General features: G+C 38.4%; 1 protein-coding gene across 1 annotated transcript in view; it reads right to left on the bottom strand.

The window, feature by feature from the left end:
- GLS (glutaminase) overlaps positions 1–20,229 on the bottom strand; it is a 76,908-nt gene continuing 56,679 nt past the window's right edge. Inside the window, exons 15-18 of the mRNA XM_045868326.3 lie at positions 5,104–5,165; positions 3,700–3,776; positions 3,548–3,611; positions 1–794 (exon numbers count right to left, since the gene is read on the bottom strand). Of these exons, the coding sequence (XP_045724282.2) occupies positions 638–794; positions 3,548–3,611; positions 3,700–3,776; positions 5,104–5,165 (360 nt within the window). The 3' untranslated portion in view covers positions 1–637. The remainder of the gene's footprint in view (positions 795–3,547; positions 3,612–3,699; positions 3,777–5,103; positions 5,166–20,229) is intronic.

Here is a 20,229-nt window from a genome sequence, read left to right as displayed (position 1 = left end):
TTATAGAACTACATTCACATATATATTTTGGTCACCAAACATAAACAGATTCCCTGATAAAGCCTAATCAGAATTGGTCTATGCTACTAACAGCTGTGAACTATTTTAATTTTTAAAGAGTCACGCCATGAAGCTAGGGTGATGGGAGACATTTAAAACACATAACCCTAAGTGCATATAGTTGTTCGGACACTCAAACTAAATCTACATTTGAAGTCCTGAAAATCACACTCTTTTTGCTTCTGAAGGCAGCCTTGACCCATCTGGACAGACTGTACAACAGAACTTAATTTATAAATGCCTAAGTTCATCATACAAATTGAAAATTCACAGAACACACAAAAATAAATCCTGAAGACCACACAGTTAAGCTAGCATCGGTAACTATTTCTTTTACATCAAATTATACAATGCACGAGGTAAATATTGCTCACATTATGGAGGGAGATTGTTTTATTTCTATTTTTTCCCAAAGAGATCAGATTTGTCCTGTGTGTACAATGAAGAAAACTCCAGTAACACTGAAATGACAAATGTTGTAAAATATACATCACTACCAGATAGAAATACACATGTTCTTCATAATCATTTTCCACAATTAAATAGGTAAGTGATTTATATTTGGGGCTTAAGACCGTTATAACAATCCATCAAGATTCTTATGGACCGTTTGATTTTCTTTTCCGTTGTCGGAATCTCCTTGAGGCGTATACTGAACTTGGTATTCTTGGAGGATTTTAAATACATCGTGGTGTCCAAAGTGCAGCGCTTCATCCATGGGGGTGTTATTCCACCTAAATGGGTAGCACAACATGGCCTGGGTCGTTAGATAATCTCTGTACAAAGATGATAATCCAGCGTTCCTAGATGCTAAATGCAGGCTTAAGGGCCATTCAAATTTGGCCATTTCATCAATGTTACAAGTAAAAATTGAGATACAGAAATGGATTCATAATTCAAAAAGTGGTCTCACGGGCCACTTGAGATATGGGGAGGAAGGGAAAGCAATCTTCCACAAATGGATCTTGTTCACATATCTAAGTGCGTATGGAGGGGAAGTTCTAGTGTGGACAGATACAATGGACTCCTCCGGGATGCCGGAAGTTTAATTTCATGAAAAGCCCACAGGATCGCTCCCTAAATAAAATGTCCAAGGAAAACTCAGGTATATAACACCCATCACCCTATCCCTGGATTGAAAATTTGTGTTCCTGTCGATTCAAAATCACAACAAATCTCGGAAGTCTGGAAATGACTGTGACCTCATTAGAGCCCAGACACACACTGGAGGAGTGGCATCGGCCCCAGAGGGATTGACATTGTCCTCATCTCTGGTAAGGATGGGAACCCAGGGGCTCAAATGGACCACTGCACCACCAGAACAGTAACAACGCTCTCCATTGTTAAGTGTGTTTCTGGGGTGTGCTCCTCAGTGAGAGAGGTGAAGACTGAAGATAAGAGAAAGAGCTGCCAGCAGCGATTAACCAGCTCAACAGCCTTTGGAAAGAAGAGAGAATGCTGTGAAACTCACAACGCAAGTAAATGAGAGTGTGAGAATCGGTCCCCTAATTCTTGACAAACTCTTGAGCCTCTCTTCCTCTCTCCACTGAACTTCTCCATGGCTGTCAGGTGCTCAGCCTCCCACTTTGTCATGTGCTACTCTCCCAACCTTCTGGTTTTCCTTCTTGCCATTTCTTCTTTCCTTTCCAGCTCTGTCTTCAACCTTTTACCTCCTTAATGGGGTCACAGTATGGAACCGAAAGGTTTTCTGAATAGTCTCAAAAAAAAATTTTTGGATAAAATTTTGTAATCTTCATTTTTAAAATCAGGTAAGTAACATTTTACATGTATCTTCATGTTTCTCCCAAAACAGCTCCTTTTCCACACTGGCCTTCATTAATTTAGGGAGTTGGCCTTAAACTGGGAGGTGGGGGAGGGGGACTGTTCAGGTATCTGTAGCAAATAATTATCTGTCTTTCTGGAACAATTGAATATTAATTGCAAGTTACATTTTTGACAACTCTTCCTCCATGAAATAATACAGACTGTCAACTTTGAAGAACACACTACATTCACTCAAGACTATTTTACAATTTGAGGGGACACTGACTCTATGAAATGGAGAAAAGAGTTGTCTTGGTTTAGCTTATATTCTAGAGTAGTTGAATACCCAGTTACCAAGTTAGTTATTTAGCTAACTCCTGCCTGTCAGATGGGTACGTCTACTTCCACATTCCTAGAGGCCAACGTAGGGCAAAAAACAAAACACTTCATGATCTTTAGGTATAAAGGATAAAATATAAAGCACAGTAAATGTTCCCAGCTTGTGTTAAATAGTGTTTTAGTTGGCATTATAAACACAGGGCACAAGATAGGGTGGGGGAAACACTCTCGTCAGCTTCTTGCTCTAGAAAGAGCTGGTGTGAACATTACATTCGGGGATACAAGGGAGGATTGTCCCTCTTAACATGAGGCTTTAAAATATTGCCAGTAAAGGTCATGATGAAATAACCAAAGTGTTACCATATTTACAACACTAACAATTTTCAGACACTGACATCATCACTTGTCTGCATTTCTTGCAAGGAGCTTGAACTAATAAAACCCAAACTTCTAATTTAAAAAACAGTGAAACCAAGATATAGCTAGAGAATAATCAACTTGCCCCAAATTTATTAATACAGTCCCCAAATATCCAATCCAAAACTCCTAATCATACTTCTCAAACCTCTCTATCAAGCATTTTTTCCTTCAATTCTTAGCCTTTATTCTCATTACTGACTCATCCTGTTACATAACTCCGGTTACATGATGTGCAAGTGTGTGAGCACAGAGTTGACTATATATTTATATATGTAGTACACCTGCACTCTCAAGCTTCCCATGACTGGCCACTTTGTGGAAAGCATTTACTTCAAGAGGAAAGGTGGTTTGCCATGTGAACCAGGAAAGAGAGAGGAGAGAAGCAAAATATATTCCGAGCAGATTTCTCCCACTGCAGACAGAGCACCCTTCTCTCCTTTCCGTACCTTCAAATCTCATCTCTTCCCCAAAGCACTGATTAAAATTCAACTCCACAGAGCCTTCTAAAACTGACACCAGCCAAATCTAGGAATTTCAAGAAAGTCTAATATATTCATTTCAGTGTTCTGTGACAGTAATTTTCTTACACATTTTTAATATGCTCCTATAAATGTTTATCTTGTCTACCCTATGAAGTTAAAAGCCCCACAAGGACAAAATTCCTATTCTTTTCCAACACAAAGCACTGTTTTCTTTATACAGTGTATTGACTAACAGACGAACCCGAAAAATTCTGAATAAGAGACCATCCTTAGATGAGAGAGAGGATATGGGAGAGAAAATGATCAACCTAGCAGAAACAAGGTTTTTGTTTGTTGCCTTTGTAAGGTACCATAGCAAGTTGAAGAATGTCTCCAATATATACATGGTGGATTTAAATACACCATCAACTTAAATATTATAGCCCTGTATAATAAAACCCGGACTCACCAATTACATGGTAGAAGGTAACATAAATGCTCACCTGTCCTTGGGGAAAGGGTTTACTTTGCACGCTTCCAGCAAAAATTTAACAACTTCAACATGACCTGTATCCAAAACAAAACAGGCAGATTTTAGTATTAAGTAGAAGTTATGTCTGGAAAAAAAAAAAAAGATGAATGGTTCATATATTACCCTCTGCAGCAGCTACATGGAGTGCTGTTCTAGAGTCATAGTCTCGCTGTTCCATGTCCATGGCTGACAAAGCAAATCTGAAAATGTGTAAGAATAAGCTATTCGTGATCTATAAAATGTCATTCACCCTTGTAACATTTATCCCATCATTCTAAGGTCTTGTGAGACAAGTAAGTGCCATCCTTTATCGGGCTCACTAATGGGAACTTGAGAGCGTGTTCAACTAGTACACAGGCCTCCTGGGTAAATGCCACCTCTCCTCTTTTCCTTAGCTTTGTTCTTTTTGGGTAAAAGGAAATGTTCACCAACTCTCACAGAATTCAGCTTCATTACATTATTGTTCAAAACTCAAGGACAGTGGCATACCAAAGTTTGTGCCTCAGAAGGGCAAGAAACTAACACCTACTACTAAAGTTAAATGTTTTTTTTTTTTTAAGATTTTATTTATTTATTTGAGAGAGAATGAGAGCACATGAGAGGGAGGAGGGTCAGAGGGAGCAGACTCCCCGCCGAGCAGGGAGCCCGATGCGGGACTCGATCCTGGGACTCCAGGATCATGACCTGAGCCGAAGGCAGTCGCCCAACCAACTGAGCCACCCAGGCGCCCCAAAGTTAAATGTTTTTACTAAGGCTCCCATTCTGTAACATTTTATAGTGTACAGTTTACAAATACTAATCAGGAAACTTTAAAACAATTTTTTAAAGTGCACATTGTTTTACTGAGCTAAACTTGGCGCATAGAACATAACGGAAGTTTGAGGTGTACATGCTGGATCTGATACATTTATATACTGCAGTACAACTGCCACAGTAGTTTCAGCTGACCTTCCTTCTACCCCCTCATTAATTAATTATTCCTTTTTTCTGGTGAGAACAATTAAGATCTAGTCTCCTAGCAACTTTGGAGTTTATAATACAATACTGTTGATACAAATACTGATCAGACTGGAAGACAAAGGTAGAAATTAAGCATAAATATTTTTCCATGTTAAGATTCAGTTGCTACTCTGTACAAGAGATCGTATGTGTGCAGTGCTATACAACCTCTCTAACCCTGGTGATCTACGAACACTAAATGCCCATTTTCACTCCCTCTTTACCCCCAAATGTGGGAAGGGGATGGGAGAAGGGGACTGAGAAAGCATCATTCAACTCCAATAAAACACTAATTAGCCAGATTAGTTGAATGGTTACACTTGGGAGAACAGAGGTCTGGGCTTTTTAGGAGGTAGAAAAGGACAAGACTGCACAGGAAGCGTAAGGCACTGGAAGTGGGGGATTTAATATAAATTTGCTTGGGTCATTTTTATTAGATCAGCCTTAAAAAATGGCCATCTGCGCAGAAGCAACTTCATAAACTTCTGTAAACCGTATGCCGAGCCATACGCCACCGTGTTAACACACCTTCGAAGTGCAGACACATCTCCAGTATACGCGGCAAACAAAAGGTTTATCACTGACTTCACCTGTGAAGAAAAGAGAGTTCAGGCATCCACGGGGGGAAAATAAATAGACAGAACGTGCCACTATCACCGGTAAGTGATCTCCATGTGCTCTGAACTCTTCAGCTGCGTCACACGCACGAAGTTACCACAAGGACACTATCACCAAAAAGAACACACACGCGTGACTTTTTTTTTCTTTTAAATAGAGGGTTAGGAGAGAAAATTCATCAATAAAGATAAGCTACATGAAGGAGGGAGTGGAATGATACTGGCGCAAAAGAGGAAATTTGGGACCTGTGAAACATAGTTGGGGCAAATGAAAATTGTTTAGAACCTTTCTAATTTGGTTTGTCTCAGTACCGTGAGTGCACTTTTATACTCATAAATCATGCTATATAAACGTCTAATCGCTGCCAGCAATCACTGTCCTCACCAATCACCAATCACCGGCTTCTCTGGAAGTCCTAGGGGACAACATTCAGTATTAATCACCTTAAAATTAAGGACTATACTCCCCTGGAAAGACAGTCTTCAAGTCAATGCCCAGGTAGTATAAACTGGAGCATTCTCAGAGCCTAGGACACTGCCTCTGCTCGAAAGGTGGGTAAACTCCCCAGATTTTAAGTCACTGCTAATGAGTGCTTCAAGACTTCAAAGTGTATCTTCTTTCGACAGTTACCCACTTGCTTGTCCTTACAATTAAGGAAAAGGCGGTCATTAGATTTTGGCTTGCTTTCATAGAGACTTTCTCCAACCCTGTTTTTGAGAAACTGTTGAACACACAATGTAAATATTTCATAAATTCCCACTTCCGTCTTTCGCAACTTCAGTATTCATATTGATGATCCAACTGACACTGGACTCAATGGTAAAAAACAGGAGTTGAATTGGAGGGATGGAAAGTAACCCAGCTATCCACCAACAAAGCCGTGGGCCTGGGAGCTGCGCTTTCAAGAGCTTAACCTGGACCTCTCCCCTTTCTACAATGGCTTCCCTCTCCCTGCGGCTTTCCTTTTAAATCAAGCTGGAACTAGCCATTGCTGGACTTCTCTAGGTCAGCATTTTCACAGTGTGTTCTGTAGAAACTGCACAAAGGATCCGTGGGGTAAAAAGGGTCCTATAGTCAGGCATTTTCTTAATGTATTAAATCCCCTTCTTGGAGATTCATGGGCCCATGAAAGGCTCTGTAAAGTTCTGCAATATAGGAACCTGTCTAGCTGAACACCCCCCGCCAAATTTTACTATCACTGTTGACGTTACTCCAGAAAACCTTCCTCTTATTCCTTCAGTCCATTAGCTTGCCTTCCAAGCCACCCTTACTGCTCCCGCCCAGCCTGTGCCCTGTTGTTGGTCTCCTGCTAATCTTAAGTCCAGAACAGTGTTCTCCCTGGAGGTGGAGAGAAAAGTATCACGGAATCAAAGAGAATGTTCTAAAAGTATACAGAAGCATCTCTTCTCCCATTTCTAATTGTCCTTATCCCACACCTCAGTTTGACACATTTTAGGAAAAACAGCCTTTCGACAAATGTCTCCAGGTGATTTTGATAGGCACTCTTCTGGGTTATAAACCACTGTTCCAAGTGCCCCCCCCTTTTTAATTGGATCCAATTGGAATCCCCAATTCCCCTTGTGCTCTTGGGCTGACAGAAAAAATACTGATGGGCTATTACAAATTATTCTTCATATTTCCAGCTGGTCTCTCGTCATTGCTTGACAATTTTTTTTTTTCTTATTGATTCCCTTTCGTTCTGTCTTCAGGCCTTCAATACCAGTGGTGCCCCCAAAGCAGATGACCCTGACCACAGCTGTACTTAGATAAGCGTTCTCACTTCTCCCTCCTATTACGCAAAACATCTACTTCTAATACCTATTCTCCCTTCTTTCTCTCCAAACCTCGAAGCAAAACACACCTATCCTTTTTCACTTCTGAGACTAACTTCTTTACTGATTCCTTTAAACATATATCCTCCCAATCACCCAAACTTGCTCCTTGTTTCCAGCACCTTCAACCTTTCCCTCCTTCCCTGGAACCCTTATTTCTCCCTTAATACGGACACAACTTCAACCTGTTTTGAAAAACCAACATATAACCCTACTGCTACCCTCTCTCGGTGCATATTTTCTGAAAGTAGCTTGTATTGCCTCCTCACCCACTATTACCTCTACTCTCAAAAGCTCCAGCAGCCTTCCCAAGTCCTGCTTCTTGATGACCTCCCCACCAAGTCCTGCCCTCTAACTCCTTGTCTTCCACAGTGCTGATTACCCAGATCTTCCTCTAGTTTGCTGTGCAGAATCATCCCCCACTTCCCACTGCTTAAGAATACACCAAAGGGGGGCGCCTGGGTGGCTCAGTTGGTTAAGCGACTGCCTTCGGCTCAGGTCATGATCCTGGAGTCCCGGGATCAAGTCCCGCATCGAGTCCCCCATCGGGCTCCCCGCTCGGCAGGAAGTCTGCTTCTCCCTCTGACCCTCCCCCCTCTCATGTGCTCTCTCTCTCTCAAATAAATAAAATCTTAAAAAAAAAAAAAAAAAAAAGAATACACCAAAGGCAGTCTCCATCCTTTTAGAGGATAATTTTCCTCAAAGGTCTCATACATTCCTTTTGCCAGAATGATTTTCCCAATCTACATCTTTAATCCAAATCTTTGTTCCTAAGCCTTAACTCAACAGCTCCACTTGCTCATCATGCTGCCATTTCAAACTCAAAAATAGCAAGCCTCTCTGCAGCTCTGATGGCTCCGCATCAGAAGTCCATATCCATCTGCCTACTTGACACTGCCTCTAGAATGCTCAACAGGCATCTCAGACTTACACACAAAATAGTACTTGATTTCCACCGCCCAACCCCAGTTAGTTCCTCTTCTGGTCTCCCCCATTTGGGGATGACCCTACAATTCACCCAGTTGCTAGGGCCAAAAGCTAATTTATCATCCAGCGCTGCCATATTTGACTGCACCGGTTGAGCCCTCCTCAAGGATGCCTGGCCACATAGGGGTACCCAACCCACGCTCTTCTCACCCCGCTGTGGCGTCCAGTGCCCAAGTACATCTGATGCGAGGAAGGGAGACTTCCTCATACAAACGTGCTGACAGGGTCTGCTTATGCCAAGGCAGAACTAGCTTTTTTCTAATTCACACAAACCTACCAAATAGAGCCTGGTGATATTCCTTGATTCTGTTTCTCACAACCCACGTCTAGCTCATCAACACATTTGCTCTACCTCCAAAACGTATTTGGAATCCCACCACTTCTCACCACCTCCAGTAATATCACCCTAGGCTCACCTTATCTCACCTGGAGGACTGCCATTGCCTCCTAACTATTCATTCCTCTCGACCAACTCTGCTGCCACAGGGATCTTTTGAAAACATAAGTCATAGCACTCCCAGTGACTTCCCGTCATACTAGAATAAAATTAAGACTCTTTATCATGGCTTTCAGAACACTAAATGCCTTACTCCCCAGTTACATCGTGCATCTCATTCCCTATCACTCTGCCCCTTGCAGGTCTCCACCAGCCGGGTGGGCTCCTTGCCGTTTTCGGACCTACCCTTGCTGTGCTGGCTGGGGATGCGCTTTCCCCAGATAGTGAGGCTCCTGCCCTCATTTCATTCAGGTCTATACTCAAATGTTATCTCACAGATTCTAAAATACTGACCTCTTTTTCATCATTCCTTATCCCTTACCTTGCTTTTTCTCTTCAGAGCACTTATTATCTGACATCATATATATGATATTTCACATTATATATTTTATATATATATTTAAATTTGTTTCTTGTCTCTTTTCCCCATTAAATGTAAGCTCCATGTGGGGCAGAAACCTTATTTTTACCCCATTATAACCCCAGTGCCTACCACACATAACAGGTGCTCATTAAATACGTGTTGACTCCAATCAACACAGTGTACACCTTAGACTCACTCGATGTTATACTTCAATTATACTGAAATTAAAAGAATAGGTTTACTGACTAAATCAATATTCTCTCCCAAAGCATCAAATATTCAAATTGTTACCACCACCATTTGGGGGACTAAACTGTAATCATTATTAATTCTTCTACCTCCTTTAGCTTTTACTTCAAGTATCATTACCAAATATGTTCAGTTCACCCTAACTGGTGCCTCTACATCTGGTCCTTCCACCCACCCAAACTTTCCCATATATTTCTACTCATCTTCTCAAAATATTGCTCTGATCATTAGAGGTTTCTCAGCATGGGAGTGTCAAAAAAAATCTCCAAATCATTTTTGATAAAATTTAAATTCTTTAACCTTGCACTCAAGATTCTTCACTCTGGCTAACTCTCTGCTCTCTCAACCTCCACAGAACAAAACTGTTCTTACTGCTCTTGTTTTTATCTTTGTGTCAATGCTCCTTTTTCTCCTACCTCTAGATTCCTAATCAAACCCTTCCGTTCCTTCAAGGGCCAGCTGGAAAACCTCTGGAAGCCCCTTCTTTGCTACCACACTTCCTCAGGCATCTCATCCAACTTGTTGCCAGTTGCCCGCATGGTGTTCTGTGACAGCACGTGCCAAGGAGTCATCAATCAGACCCTGTATCTCCCACTACAACTCTGAATGTACCTTTTGCTCCTACTAAGCCATAGTACACACTTTCTATTGCCTGAAAGCATCTTTTCTCCACCCGTTTTCCACTGCAGCGTTATTCATAGCCCCTGTCTATGAGCTCTCCTCCAACCTCTTCAATCAGAACTCATCTCTTTCTCCGACATTTCCCTCACCACGGCCCTATCACCTATGGCAGATTTACTTATGCATCTTACCTCCTCTACCACTCAAGAGAAATCCAGAGTTCCGACATGGATACCACTAATACATTAACCCCATAGTTCTTATTCTTTAAAGCATATTAGTCCTTTTGAGCAATAAACCCTTGATGATTTTCAGTGACTGCATGCATAAACTCCCCTTTTTAAAATTCTGAATTTAGACCAAAACCGAGATTTTTTATATATTGTATGTGTCACTTAATTATTCAATATTTCTGAAGTTCTAATACTCCTTATTAAATATGGCCCAAGAGTGGCATGTTTCAGCTCAGAGAGAGAAACACAAAATGAGGGGGAAAAAATCAGAAAACTGTAATGTACAAAAGCTCTGTGATTTATCAGGGGAAAAAAATACTAGCTTGCCTTAAAAAAAAATTATTAGGGGGTAACATGGAAGCTTAGAATTCTTCCCATGAAAACAAACTAGCTGCAGGGCTGAATTTAGTCCAAGTCATAGATCAAGACAAGCAGCAGCTTGATCACAAAATGAGTGCCATTCACTTCTAGACAGAAAAACACTAGGGGGGCGCACAGGCACTGGCACCACTTAAAATTAAAACCACATTTACTCCAGCAAATAGCCACCTGTATTTTTAAGGTTTGCATAAATCATGAAATGGGCTATGAGTAGAATGCCAAGAAAGAAAATGGAACAGTTTAACAGTTTTGAGACAGCAGATGGAGGGTTATTTCATTTAGGGACAGTCTACTTCCTGGTCTTGTTAAAAGAGTTCCACAAGTATTCCCAGCTAAACTGGCACACCCTCTGGAATGATGAGCATCGTAAACCAAACTGAAGGATGAGGACACCCTCTGAGATGACTCGTGCAACTCCACAAATTTCTCAGTGAATAGATTAACCTGAAATAATCTGGTTTGACATAAGGATGTGGGTGTGCTACCCACTGATCAAGGCTCAATCCCCTAACTCCCCAATGGATACTTGGGTTATGTTACTTTTAAAATACATGTCAAGAAGGCCAGTGTAGAAAACAGTGAGTCAACAGTAACTGTCGAGATAGATTCATCTGTTGTGATGAATCACTCCTCGGTATAAAGCAGTGGAACATAACATAGTTCCACAGTAGCCCATATAAATGAAGGGCTCTGATGTTTAATGTATGTTTCTCCATAGTAAAGAGAAACTTCACTTGGGCAGGTAGCCACTAAAAATTTATAAATTAAATGTTAACCAGCTTTCCCTTTACGCTGCACATTTTCCAGTACTACTACATTTTCCTTATCAAATCTCTGTGTCAGAACCTGCCAGAACCAGACAACCTGATCTTAGTTTATTTATACAAAGTCATGACAACAGTAGGACAAAAATGTTACAGTTCACATGAGTTCATTTCACACTAGCATACTTGGCATATCGAAATTGTACTTCTTTCTCCAAAACAGCTAGAAGCAGTTGGAGAGTCTATCAATTTTACAATTCTAAAAAAAGACATTCCTAACTCTCCAATCGTATCATTCTATTCATTTTAAGCCTGTTTAAAAGTTGAACTGTGTGACTTTTGTCTCCTTCTCCCAAATGCCTTAATTCTGTACAAGTAGCAATTAGAATTACATAATATCATTTTACATTTATATAGTGAACAACCTTGAAAAATTCAACATTTTAAAAAGTTGTAATTGTTTTTAAACATTTCTGATAGGCTGGTTGTAAAATAAAATTATAGGTATATTTTATTTATTACTACCACTGAGGTTAAGGGCCTTAGCTCAAGGTCATATAGCATATGAATTAGTAATGTAGCTGGATTACATTCTCAATTCTGTACAACTAGACCATGGTGATGTGAGTCCTTAATAGACCTCAGACTGTTATCCAAAGGACAGAAGAAAAAGGATGAAATGGCAATTTAGCTCTAATCCATAAAGGTCCTTTGCTAAATATCAAAAGGAAGGAGGGGAGGCTGGGAAGGAAAGGTCGGAGAAGAGAGACAAAGAGGGAAGAAGGAAGGGAGGATTGATTCATTAGCTTTACTCCAAGTATTCTATTTCCAACTCTGTTACCAACTGCAACACTGTGGCTACCCTTGTTTTTCCTCATTAGTTTCTGTCTTCATACAAAGACTAATAATGCAGCCCTTTTGGAACGGCTTTAATGAAAAAAAAAAAAAAAGGCAGGTAACTGAAAAACCGTCCTTCCCTTCGTACCACTTCTAGTTTGACGTAAGCCACTCTCTCATTTCCAGCTCACTACAGTATCTGTTGCCATGGGACAGATACTCTTCATCTGTTAAATAAACCATCATCACTCCAGATCCAGTTTTGTTTTAAAAGCTTCACGCCAACTTGGCCTTTTTGAGCCTTTAAATGAAAATAAGTTTTCAGCCTTCTTTCATAAATATTTTTCTTAAGGTCAGATTAAGAAATAGAAAACTATTATAGTATAGTGAAAGAAAAATTTTAAGTTGTCATCAAATGTAAATTAATCTCTTACCAACAAGGGTAGAAATATAAACCTGCACAATGCGTATGTGAGCAAAGCTATTTCCTCTTTTCCTTATTTAATATTCATATAAATATCATATGGACATGTAAAAACAAAATTATAGTACTTTTGTGATTAAAAAGTGGAAGGTGAGTATGAGGCTACATGCTCCTAAGCTTTTCCATTGACTTATTCAGACACAATTATTAATTGCTATATATAGACAAAATTAATCCAAACTGACATCAGAGGATTAGAGAAAATCCTTTAAAGGAATAACAGTCCAGAAATTTCATGACATTTCCAAATTTTTAATGCAGGAGGTGTTCATATAATAATTTTAATAGAGAGGAATAAATTGAATAGTAAATTTTACTCTAAAGAGGAGCACAGAAATTTCACTTACAAAATATAACCTCAAAATGGCAGCTCCAAACACTGCATTCTGCTTGATTAAAGAATAAACTCTCCTAAGCATACCATTTCCAAAATTTCTCAGTGAATAGATAAACCTGAAATAATTTTACTTATTCTTAAATTAAGAAGTCATGATTATATCAAAGAAATCTGACAACCCATAAAGACAAACATTCAGATTATACATTATCTAGAAAAAAATAGCTAATATGAAGCACCTACTCTCTCTGGACTGAGCTAAGTGCTTTAAGTATTACTATCTGTTATTATTCAATGGACAAGAAACTGAAGACTAATGAATTTAAATTAACTTGAGCAAAGTAATAATGCTGGTAAGTGACAGAGGGAGAGCTCATGCTCAGTATGACTGATGCTCGGGTCAGCACTCTCGACCACTACGCAGTATCTATTGGGCCAAGAGATTCCCTAACAAAACCTGAGATGAGATTTCCGCACCAATACAATACCAAGACTAAAATCAGAAGACAGCAACTAAGAAACAGTTCCTAGGGAAATCAGAAATACTAATTTTCTATTGAGGTGCTAGCCAAAGGTATTTTGTTTTTAATTGAAAAGAAAACAGACAAATCATTCAACTTGGCATATCAATGCCACAGAAGGAAAAAAGTTAAAGATATCTTCAGTCTCTGCATTTAAGTCTTTAAAAGTGAAATATGAGTTTTGGGTCAATGTCAAGAGAGCAAATATGATTGCTATACCATTAGCAGCAAATAAACAACTTATCTCAGTGGCTCATGTTATTCCGGTAAATGCCAGTGAATGGCCTAAAAAAATACCAGTGGGCCCATTAGCAACCCTCCTTTTAGATCCAAGCATAAAAGTAGCTAACATCGTATCTTTGTGTGGCATGACAAACAGCATTCCTACTTAAGAAGTCAGCAACAAATAGGAGGAAAATCGAAATAAGCAAGGGCAAAGGCAGCTATTTCCCTGAAGAACAGAAGTGCATTTTCCATGTGGCAAACCTAAGAGTATTTATATGGCACGGACAACTATCAAAGTTTCATATTCGCTATCTTCCCGGCTCTCTTTCTCCCTTATACAAATATTTGTAAAACTCCATGAAGATTAGCTAACATTAGTGTGTTCAGATAGAGGGCAAGGTGCCACACTTCTGGCATGATAAAGTGTCATGTTCATTTATAATTATTATTAACTAAAAAAACAAGTAGGTAAAACCCCAAAGAGTCAAAGAAACTAAAAGCAAAGAATAAGACAGAAAGAGAAGAAAACAGTCACCAAATGCTTGTACGTAATACTTTAAAACAAACACACACACAAACAAACAAACAAAACAGGGTCAGGGCAAATAGAATTCAAAAGATTCTCACACTGTCTGGTAGAAATTAAAAATAAATATACACAAGGTCCCTGAAAAGAGATGAGTTTCTCTTTCTGCCAAGAAACAAAACAAAGACTTGGCAGCAGTAGAGACAGAATTGTGTCTTCAATTTAAAGGACCCATCTCTCCTTTGCATGCCCTAAATGTTGCTACAACAAAGCAAGGCACAGGGACATGAATATTCTGTAGTTATTCCAACCACAGTACATTCTTACTGACTGCTTTGATTTTAGAAAGAAATCTCTCATCTCCAGAGAGCCATACTTAATTCTCTACATTCTTTAATGTTTATTTTACAGTTCTACTGTGGGAAGTCTGACATGCCAACTTTACAGACAACACACAGAACAGGCACAATGACATCTATTTTTCTAGTGCTATACACTTTTCAAAGCACTTTCACTGACATTGTAATATCAACAAATTATGCTAACAGGTTCCTCCAGCACATAATACAAGAAGCTGCTGGAGAATAGGATATTTTAAAGACCCTTAAAAATAATGCAATGTTTAACACTGTGTAATATATATATATAAATAGGCCAAAAAAAAAAAAAAATCACTCCAGCACCATTCTCAGGGCCTTATCATGAGACTGCTTAGCATGTATCGGTATTTTAACATTTATAATTCTTATCAGCAATATTTTATGTGAAGCAAGGCGGTTGGGCATGGCAAAATCATACACAGAACTCACCTATTAGTGTAATCTATATTAGTTGAAAATTCTTTAAGTAGAATCAAATTCTAAAAGAAAAAAGCCTAAATGTAGGTCTTCTACGTAGGGAGGGTCTAAAGTAGATTCCAAAGCCTACTGTTAAAATCATTATCTGGTAAATGCTCTGAAATCCCTTGCCTGATCTTCTGCAGCTTCTGAACCTAAATTTGGAATGCAGCTATAAGATAATAGGGGGAGGGAGGCGGGTGGCAACAGAGCAGATTAGCATCACAGCAAATCCACGGTTACCAACCTCAATACTATTCTGACAATGTTGCCATATTTTCTTCAGCTCTGCCCCACTCTTCAAGAATCAACATTTCCTATCTTCTTTATGCCCAGAAACCGCACAGCCTCCCTCCAAATCCACAACTCATTCTCAGCAGAAAGCCTGCTTTCATACTCTTCAGGAAAATGGAAGCCAATGGGCATAAACTTCAACTTCTCCCTACCATGTCTGCAAACCTACCTGCCTGCCTCTCAATGTCCTCTATTTATTGGAAGAGATGCTTTTCCTCCCACCAAACCTAATCCTCCACTTGTGCTGAGAGCTCCATTTCTTTCCAGAGACATCACTTTATTGGCCATTTCTGCTCTCCTGTATCTATCTCAAGTTCTCCTTCTTTACTGGGTCTTTTCTATCAGCAGCCAAACCTGCTCTACTCCAATAGTTCTCCGACCTTTAAATCTCAAAGCCAAGAAAATTTTCTTAACTGTGGGAAGAAGGTTACCAATATGGGCTGCCAATTTTTTATTTTCTGAGCACATACAATAAAAACAACCCTACCATCTACTGATATCATTTACTAAATAAAAGGGCATTTTAACACCAAAAGAAAATTAGGAAAGATGTCTGCTTTGGTACAGTTGACTGTTCCAAATTTCTTACAATACTCTTTCCTTGACTTCTACTATGTTATGCTGGATTTTCTCCTAATGGGACATTTTTCCCTAGTGGGAGACTTGTGTACTGTTCTTTTAAAATGGGAGTTCCTTAAGGTTCCTTCGCATTCTGCACTGTCTTCCGGAGCAATCTCACACAGCTTGAGTTTCAAATCTACTCTCTTCATGCTAACAACTCACATAATTGTATCTCCAACTCAGACCACTCTCCTAAGTTTTAAGCCTACATGTGATACTCAGCATCACTACTTGGGTATCTCACAAATATAAATACGTCAAATGGAAGTTAGTTTTCTCACACTGCCAATTGCCTACCTATGATCTATTCCCTACCCCATCCATGCTAAGAGAATCTCTATTAGTTAGGGATAGCAATGTGCCAACTAAAAATTCTTCCCTAGATTCCCTTGTAGCTAGTCTGGTCAGTAAGTGTCAGATGGGTTTCTGGGAACTTATCTGATTTAGGTATCCCTCTTTCTTTTCTTCTTCCACTTTGACCATACAAGTGAGGCTAAAGGTGGAACAGTTATCTTGCAACTAAAAGGTGACAGGCAGGAAATCTAAAGCCAACACACTAAGGTTGGTTGGAGTATATCTTACAGATGGCACACATCCTGGGTTTTCTACCCCCAGACTTATGTTAGAAAAACAACCCCATTCATTTAAACCCCTACTAATCACACTCTTGATATCTAGCCAAACAGACCTTTAGTTGTTACAATAACCAAAATTCATTTCTCCCTGTACTCTCAAGGTTGGCTTCTCCAGTGTTCTCCATCTTAGTAACGCAGCACCATCTGTCCTATCACTTATACTAAAACCTAGTTGTCCACTTGACATCTCATTCTTTTCATCCACCAGACACTATCACCAAGTGCTGCCAACCTTCATCTGTTAAACACATCTCATATCCGTCTACCTTCTCACATCTATTTCCCCATTCTATCACATCTCATCTCAGGCCCAGAACTTCAACTAGTTCTGGGTTCAGTTCAATGCAGTATTCCCCCTGCATTCATTCCTGTCCTTCCCAGAGGTAAGTTTTAGTGAAGACTGGTGTGCATGTTCTTATACTTTAAATACCTTGTACATTTATCTCATAAAGTCTTTTGTATAGGTGTATAAAAAGTGTCATTTGGTATATGCCATTTCACCTCCTTAATAAGTTAAAATGTCCTAGATCTACATGTATCAGTATGAACAAATCACTTATCACCATTTTAACTATTTTATTAATTATTCATTCAATATCTGCATCCCCTTCTAGATTGCGAACAAGCAAGGGTTTGATCATACTCATTAACTATCACATATCCTAAGTACTCGGTAGTATCTAGCATGTATCATGCAAGAGTCAAATAAATATTGGTTGAATGAAGAAGCAATTAGTGAACGAACAATAGGATAATGCTAAAGCTAATTTATATAAAATTTGAACTACTCCATCCAATTAAATTGGCTAAATATCTTAAACTGTGTGCTGCTTAAACAAAAACTAGTGAAATACTGAGATATAACTGGTTCTTAATAGGAAAAAAGGAAAAAAATAATTTGAAAAGTTACACATTTGCATTTATATAGCTGGATCTAATCTTAGACATTGGTAGAGGATCTATGTGTAATGCCAGAAATGAAGAGGAAAAAACTCAAACAAGAGGAAAACAAAATTCTTGGTATATAGAATAAATGAAAAGTTGTTTGATAACTATGTAAACAGGGACAAATAATACTGAATTGGAGACCTAAAAACCAAGAAATCAGAAGAGTCCTGGCCACTTTCTTAGAGCCACTTTAGTGGAAAAGCAACTCCATAAAAAGAATGAACTATTTGACCACTCTTACACCCTACTACATTATTATAAAAGCAATAATGGAAGAACAATTTAATTGGAAAATGGGTACATTTACCACCAGCTTCCCTAAGGGCATTGAGATAGGTAGAAGTTATTTTTTAGATATAATTTAATAGCAGAATTGTGTTTCTTCACAGTCCAGTACACATGGCATGTTTTTGTGATTTTATTTATCTAACATTATCATTAAAACACATATACAAGAACTATAAATGACCATAGATGAGAATACAAATGTTTTTTTTTATCACTGAATCAGTTTATGTACAAAAATAAATTTTATTCTAAAAATAAGTGCAGATGTGAACAATGAATTCATTTTTGGATATTAAGGTTTCAGATCATAGAACTCTTATATATAAAATTAATGAAAACCCCTACAATTGAGCTCTATGAAAAGTTTTATGGAGTCAGGGTTTATAAAGGTTTTATAAATTGAGGTTAGCTGACATTTAAAGGAGACCCACAAAAAGATTTAAAATGATTTAAAAATGAATCTTCTAAGTTTTAAGGAGTTAAAATAAACATCAGCTTTTAATGCTAATATACTAATTTATACTTAATGCTGTAGGAATATACAATAAGGAAACTTTTTAAGTAATGAAAAACATAAGAAAGCTAAGCTAAAAAATTATTTCAGTGTAATAGTTGGGGCTGACTGGTTATCTACTATGGTCAATTATATTGGAATTAACTTTCCCACTTAGATAAACATTTTGGAACATAAATGTGCTGTCTGCTGAAAGTCCCCCAATAATTTCCCATCACATTTAATTTTAGTACAAGTATCTCTGGAGATAGGAACCTCTTTTCTGTGAGTGAAATAAATACACGCACATTTGAAAATCAATTATAGGATATTGGTGACATGTGATGGAGACACTGCCTGCATTATATGTTATAGTGAAAATTGAAATTATCACAAGATAACCTTGTTCAATATGAAATTTCCCTTTTTGTTCTGTCAAGGCACTCTGAAATTGTTACTGTCCTTAAATTTTCATGGAATATCCCAGTTTTATTAACAAGGAGACATAAGTTGCTCCACTTACATTTTGCAATGGGAAATAATATAGTCCATGGTCAAAACAATGGGCTCTGGAACCAAAACTGCCTGGGTGCAAATCCTGGTTCTATAGATCAAAGAGTTCTGTGACTTTCAGGAACTTACAAGATCTATATAAATATATAGAGGTAACAATAGTACCTACTTTACAGACTTTAGAAGGATTAAAAAAATCTCAAAACATTGCACTGGTCACGGTAAGTGCTAAAAAGTCATGCTATTCAAATTTTTGTTACCAGGTTTCTGCTGATGGTGCACTGGGCAGGCACTGTTGCTAGAGTTAACTGAAATTACTGACACTGAAAGCAAAATAGGAAGTCTACAGAAAACTGCAAGATCCCTAGGTTAGCAAACTGGACTGCCTAAGCAAACTGAGATTACCTAAAATTTGGCCCACACCTTTGAGTACTGCTCACTGTATATTCAGTTCTAGTCTGCACACTGCTAAGCTTCTTGTGATAAGGGACTGGGAAAGGAACTCTAGGCTTCCAAGATCTTTGGGTACAGGCAGCAGGCATAAATGAGACATTCTTTTTAAAATCACTGCCAGTTTTAGGTACAAACGGTAACCATTACCTATGTCAGAATGAATGAGAATGGTACATCTTCCTGAAGCCAATTTTACTCCAATTCTGGAGAAAAGGTTAGTCACAGAACTTGTAGTAAATACTATGTTTTAAAAAATATTAAAACAGGTAAAAAAGAATAAAATTTATATAAATTTTTAAGGTAGAAAACAAGGCTCAGAAGTTCATGCCAAAAAAAAAAAAAAAAAAGGTTCAGGCCTTGTATCACATTAGGTTACCTACCCAGATCCTATGCTCAACTTCCCAGCATTCACTGATCCTATTTAAGTCCAGAAACCACTAGGTAAACCACAAGTTTCAACCTATTGAGAACTTCTGCGGAAGATCCTAAATCCTTAACTAAAACAAAATTCTAAAATTCACAATAGCACTGAATGGGGATTTTTGCAAAGCAAAAACTACAAAACTCAGTGCTAACATAGCAACAGCCCTCTATCAAGAGTCCCCAAATATGAGGTAAATGCACTAAATGAGACCATTACATGACAAAGCCCAACATATAAGGGATATCAAATCAAGAGCAGTGCTGATTCTGTGGCAGACATATATGGTGGATGTAAAATAAAAGTGCACACAGAGACAAAATAAAAATTAAAGCTTCTCAAGTTTTTATTACTTGGCTAAAAACACAGCAGATTAGTTTTCTTTTTCCTTTGTTTCTCCTTCAGGTGAAAAAAAAATCATACGTACTCTAAGTTTTAATACCATGTTTTAGTTGAAACACTTCACAAACACATAAGGAGAAAGTTAAGCTCTACTTCCCCACCTCCTTAAAACCATTCTCTAAAGTTTCTCTTTCAGGTAAGAAGAAGAGACATTAAGGCAGGAATATTTTATTGGTATGATTTAAAAGGATTAATAGTATTAGTCACCGTAGAATTTTAACAAAATCACTTGTTCTATAATTTCATCAAATGTTAATAAAGTTTCATTGTGCAAA

The sequence above is a fragment of the Mirounga angustirostris genome, unplaced genomic scaffold (genome assembly GCF_029215605.1).
Source record: "Mirounga angustirostris isolate CCGP_5_RB_7025 unplaced genomic scaffold, mMirAng1.0.hap1 SCAF_3, whole genome shotgun sequence".
NCBI classification, from domain to species: domain Eukaryota; kingdom Metazoa; phylum Chordata; class Mammalia; order Carnivora; family Phocidae; genus Mirounga; species Mirounga angustirostris.
The sequence above is the reverse complement of the archived record's forward strand: the minus strand, read 5'-3'. Positions and strand labels throughout refer to the sequence as shown.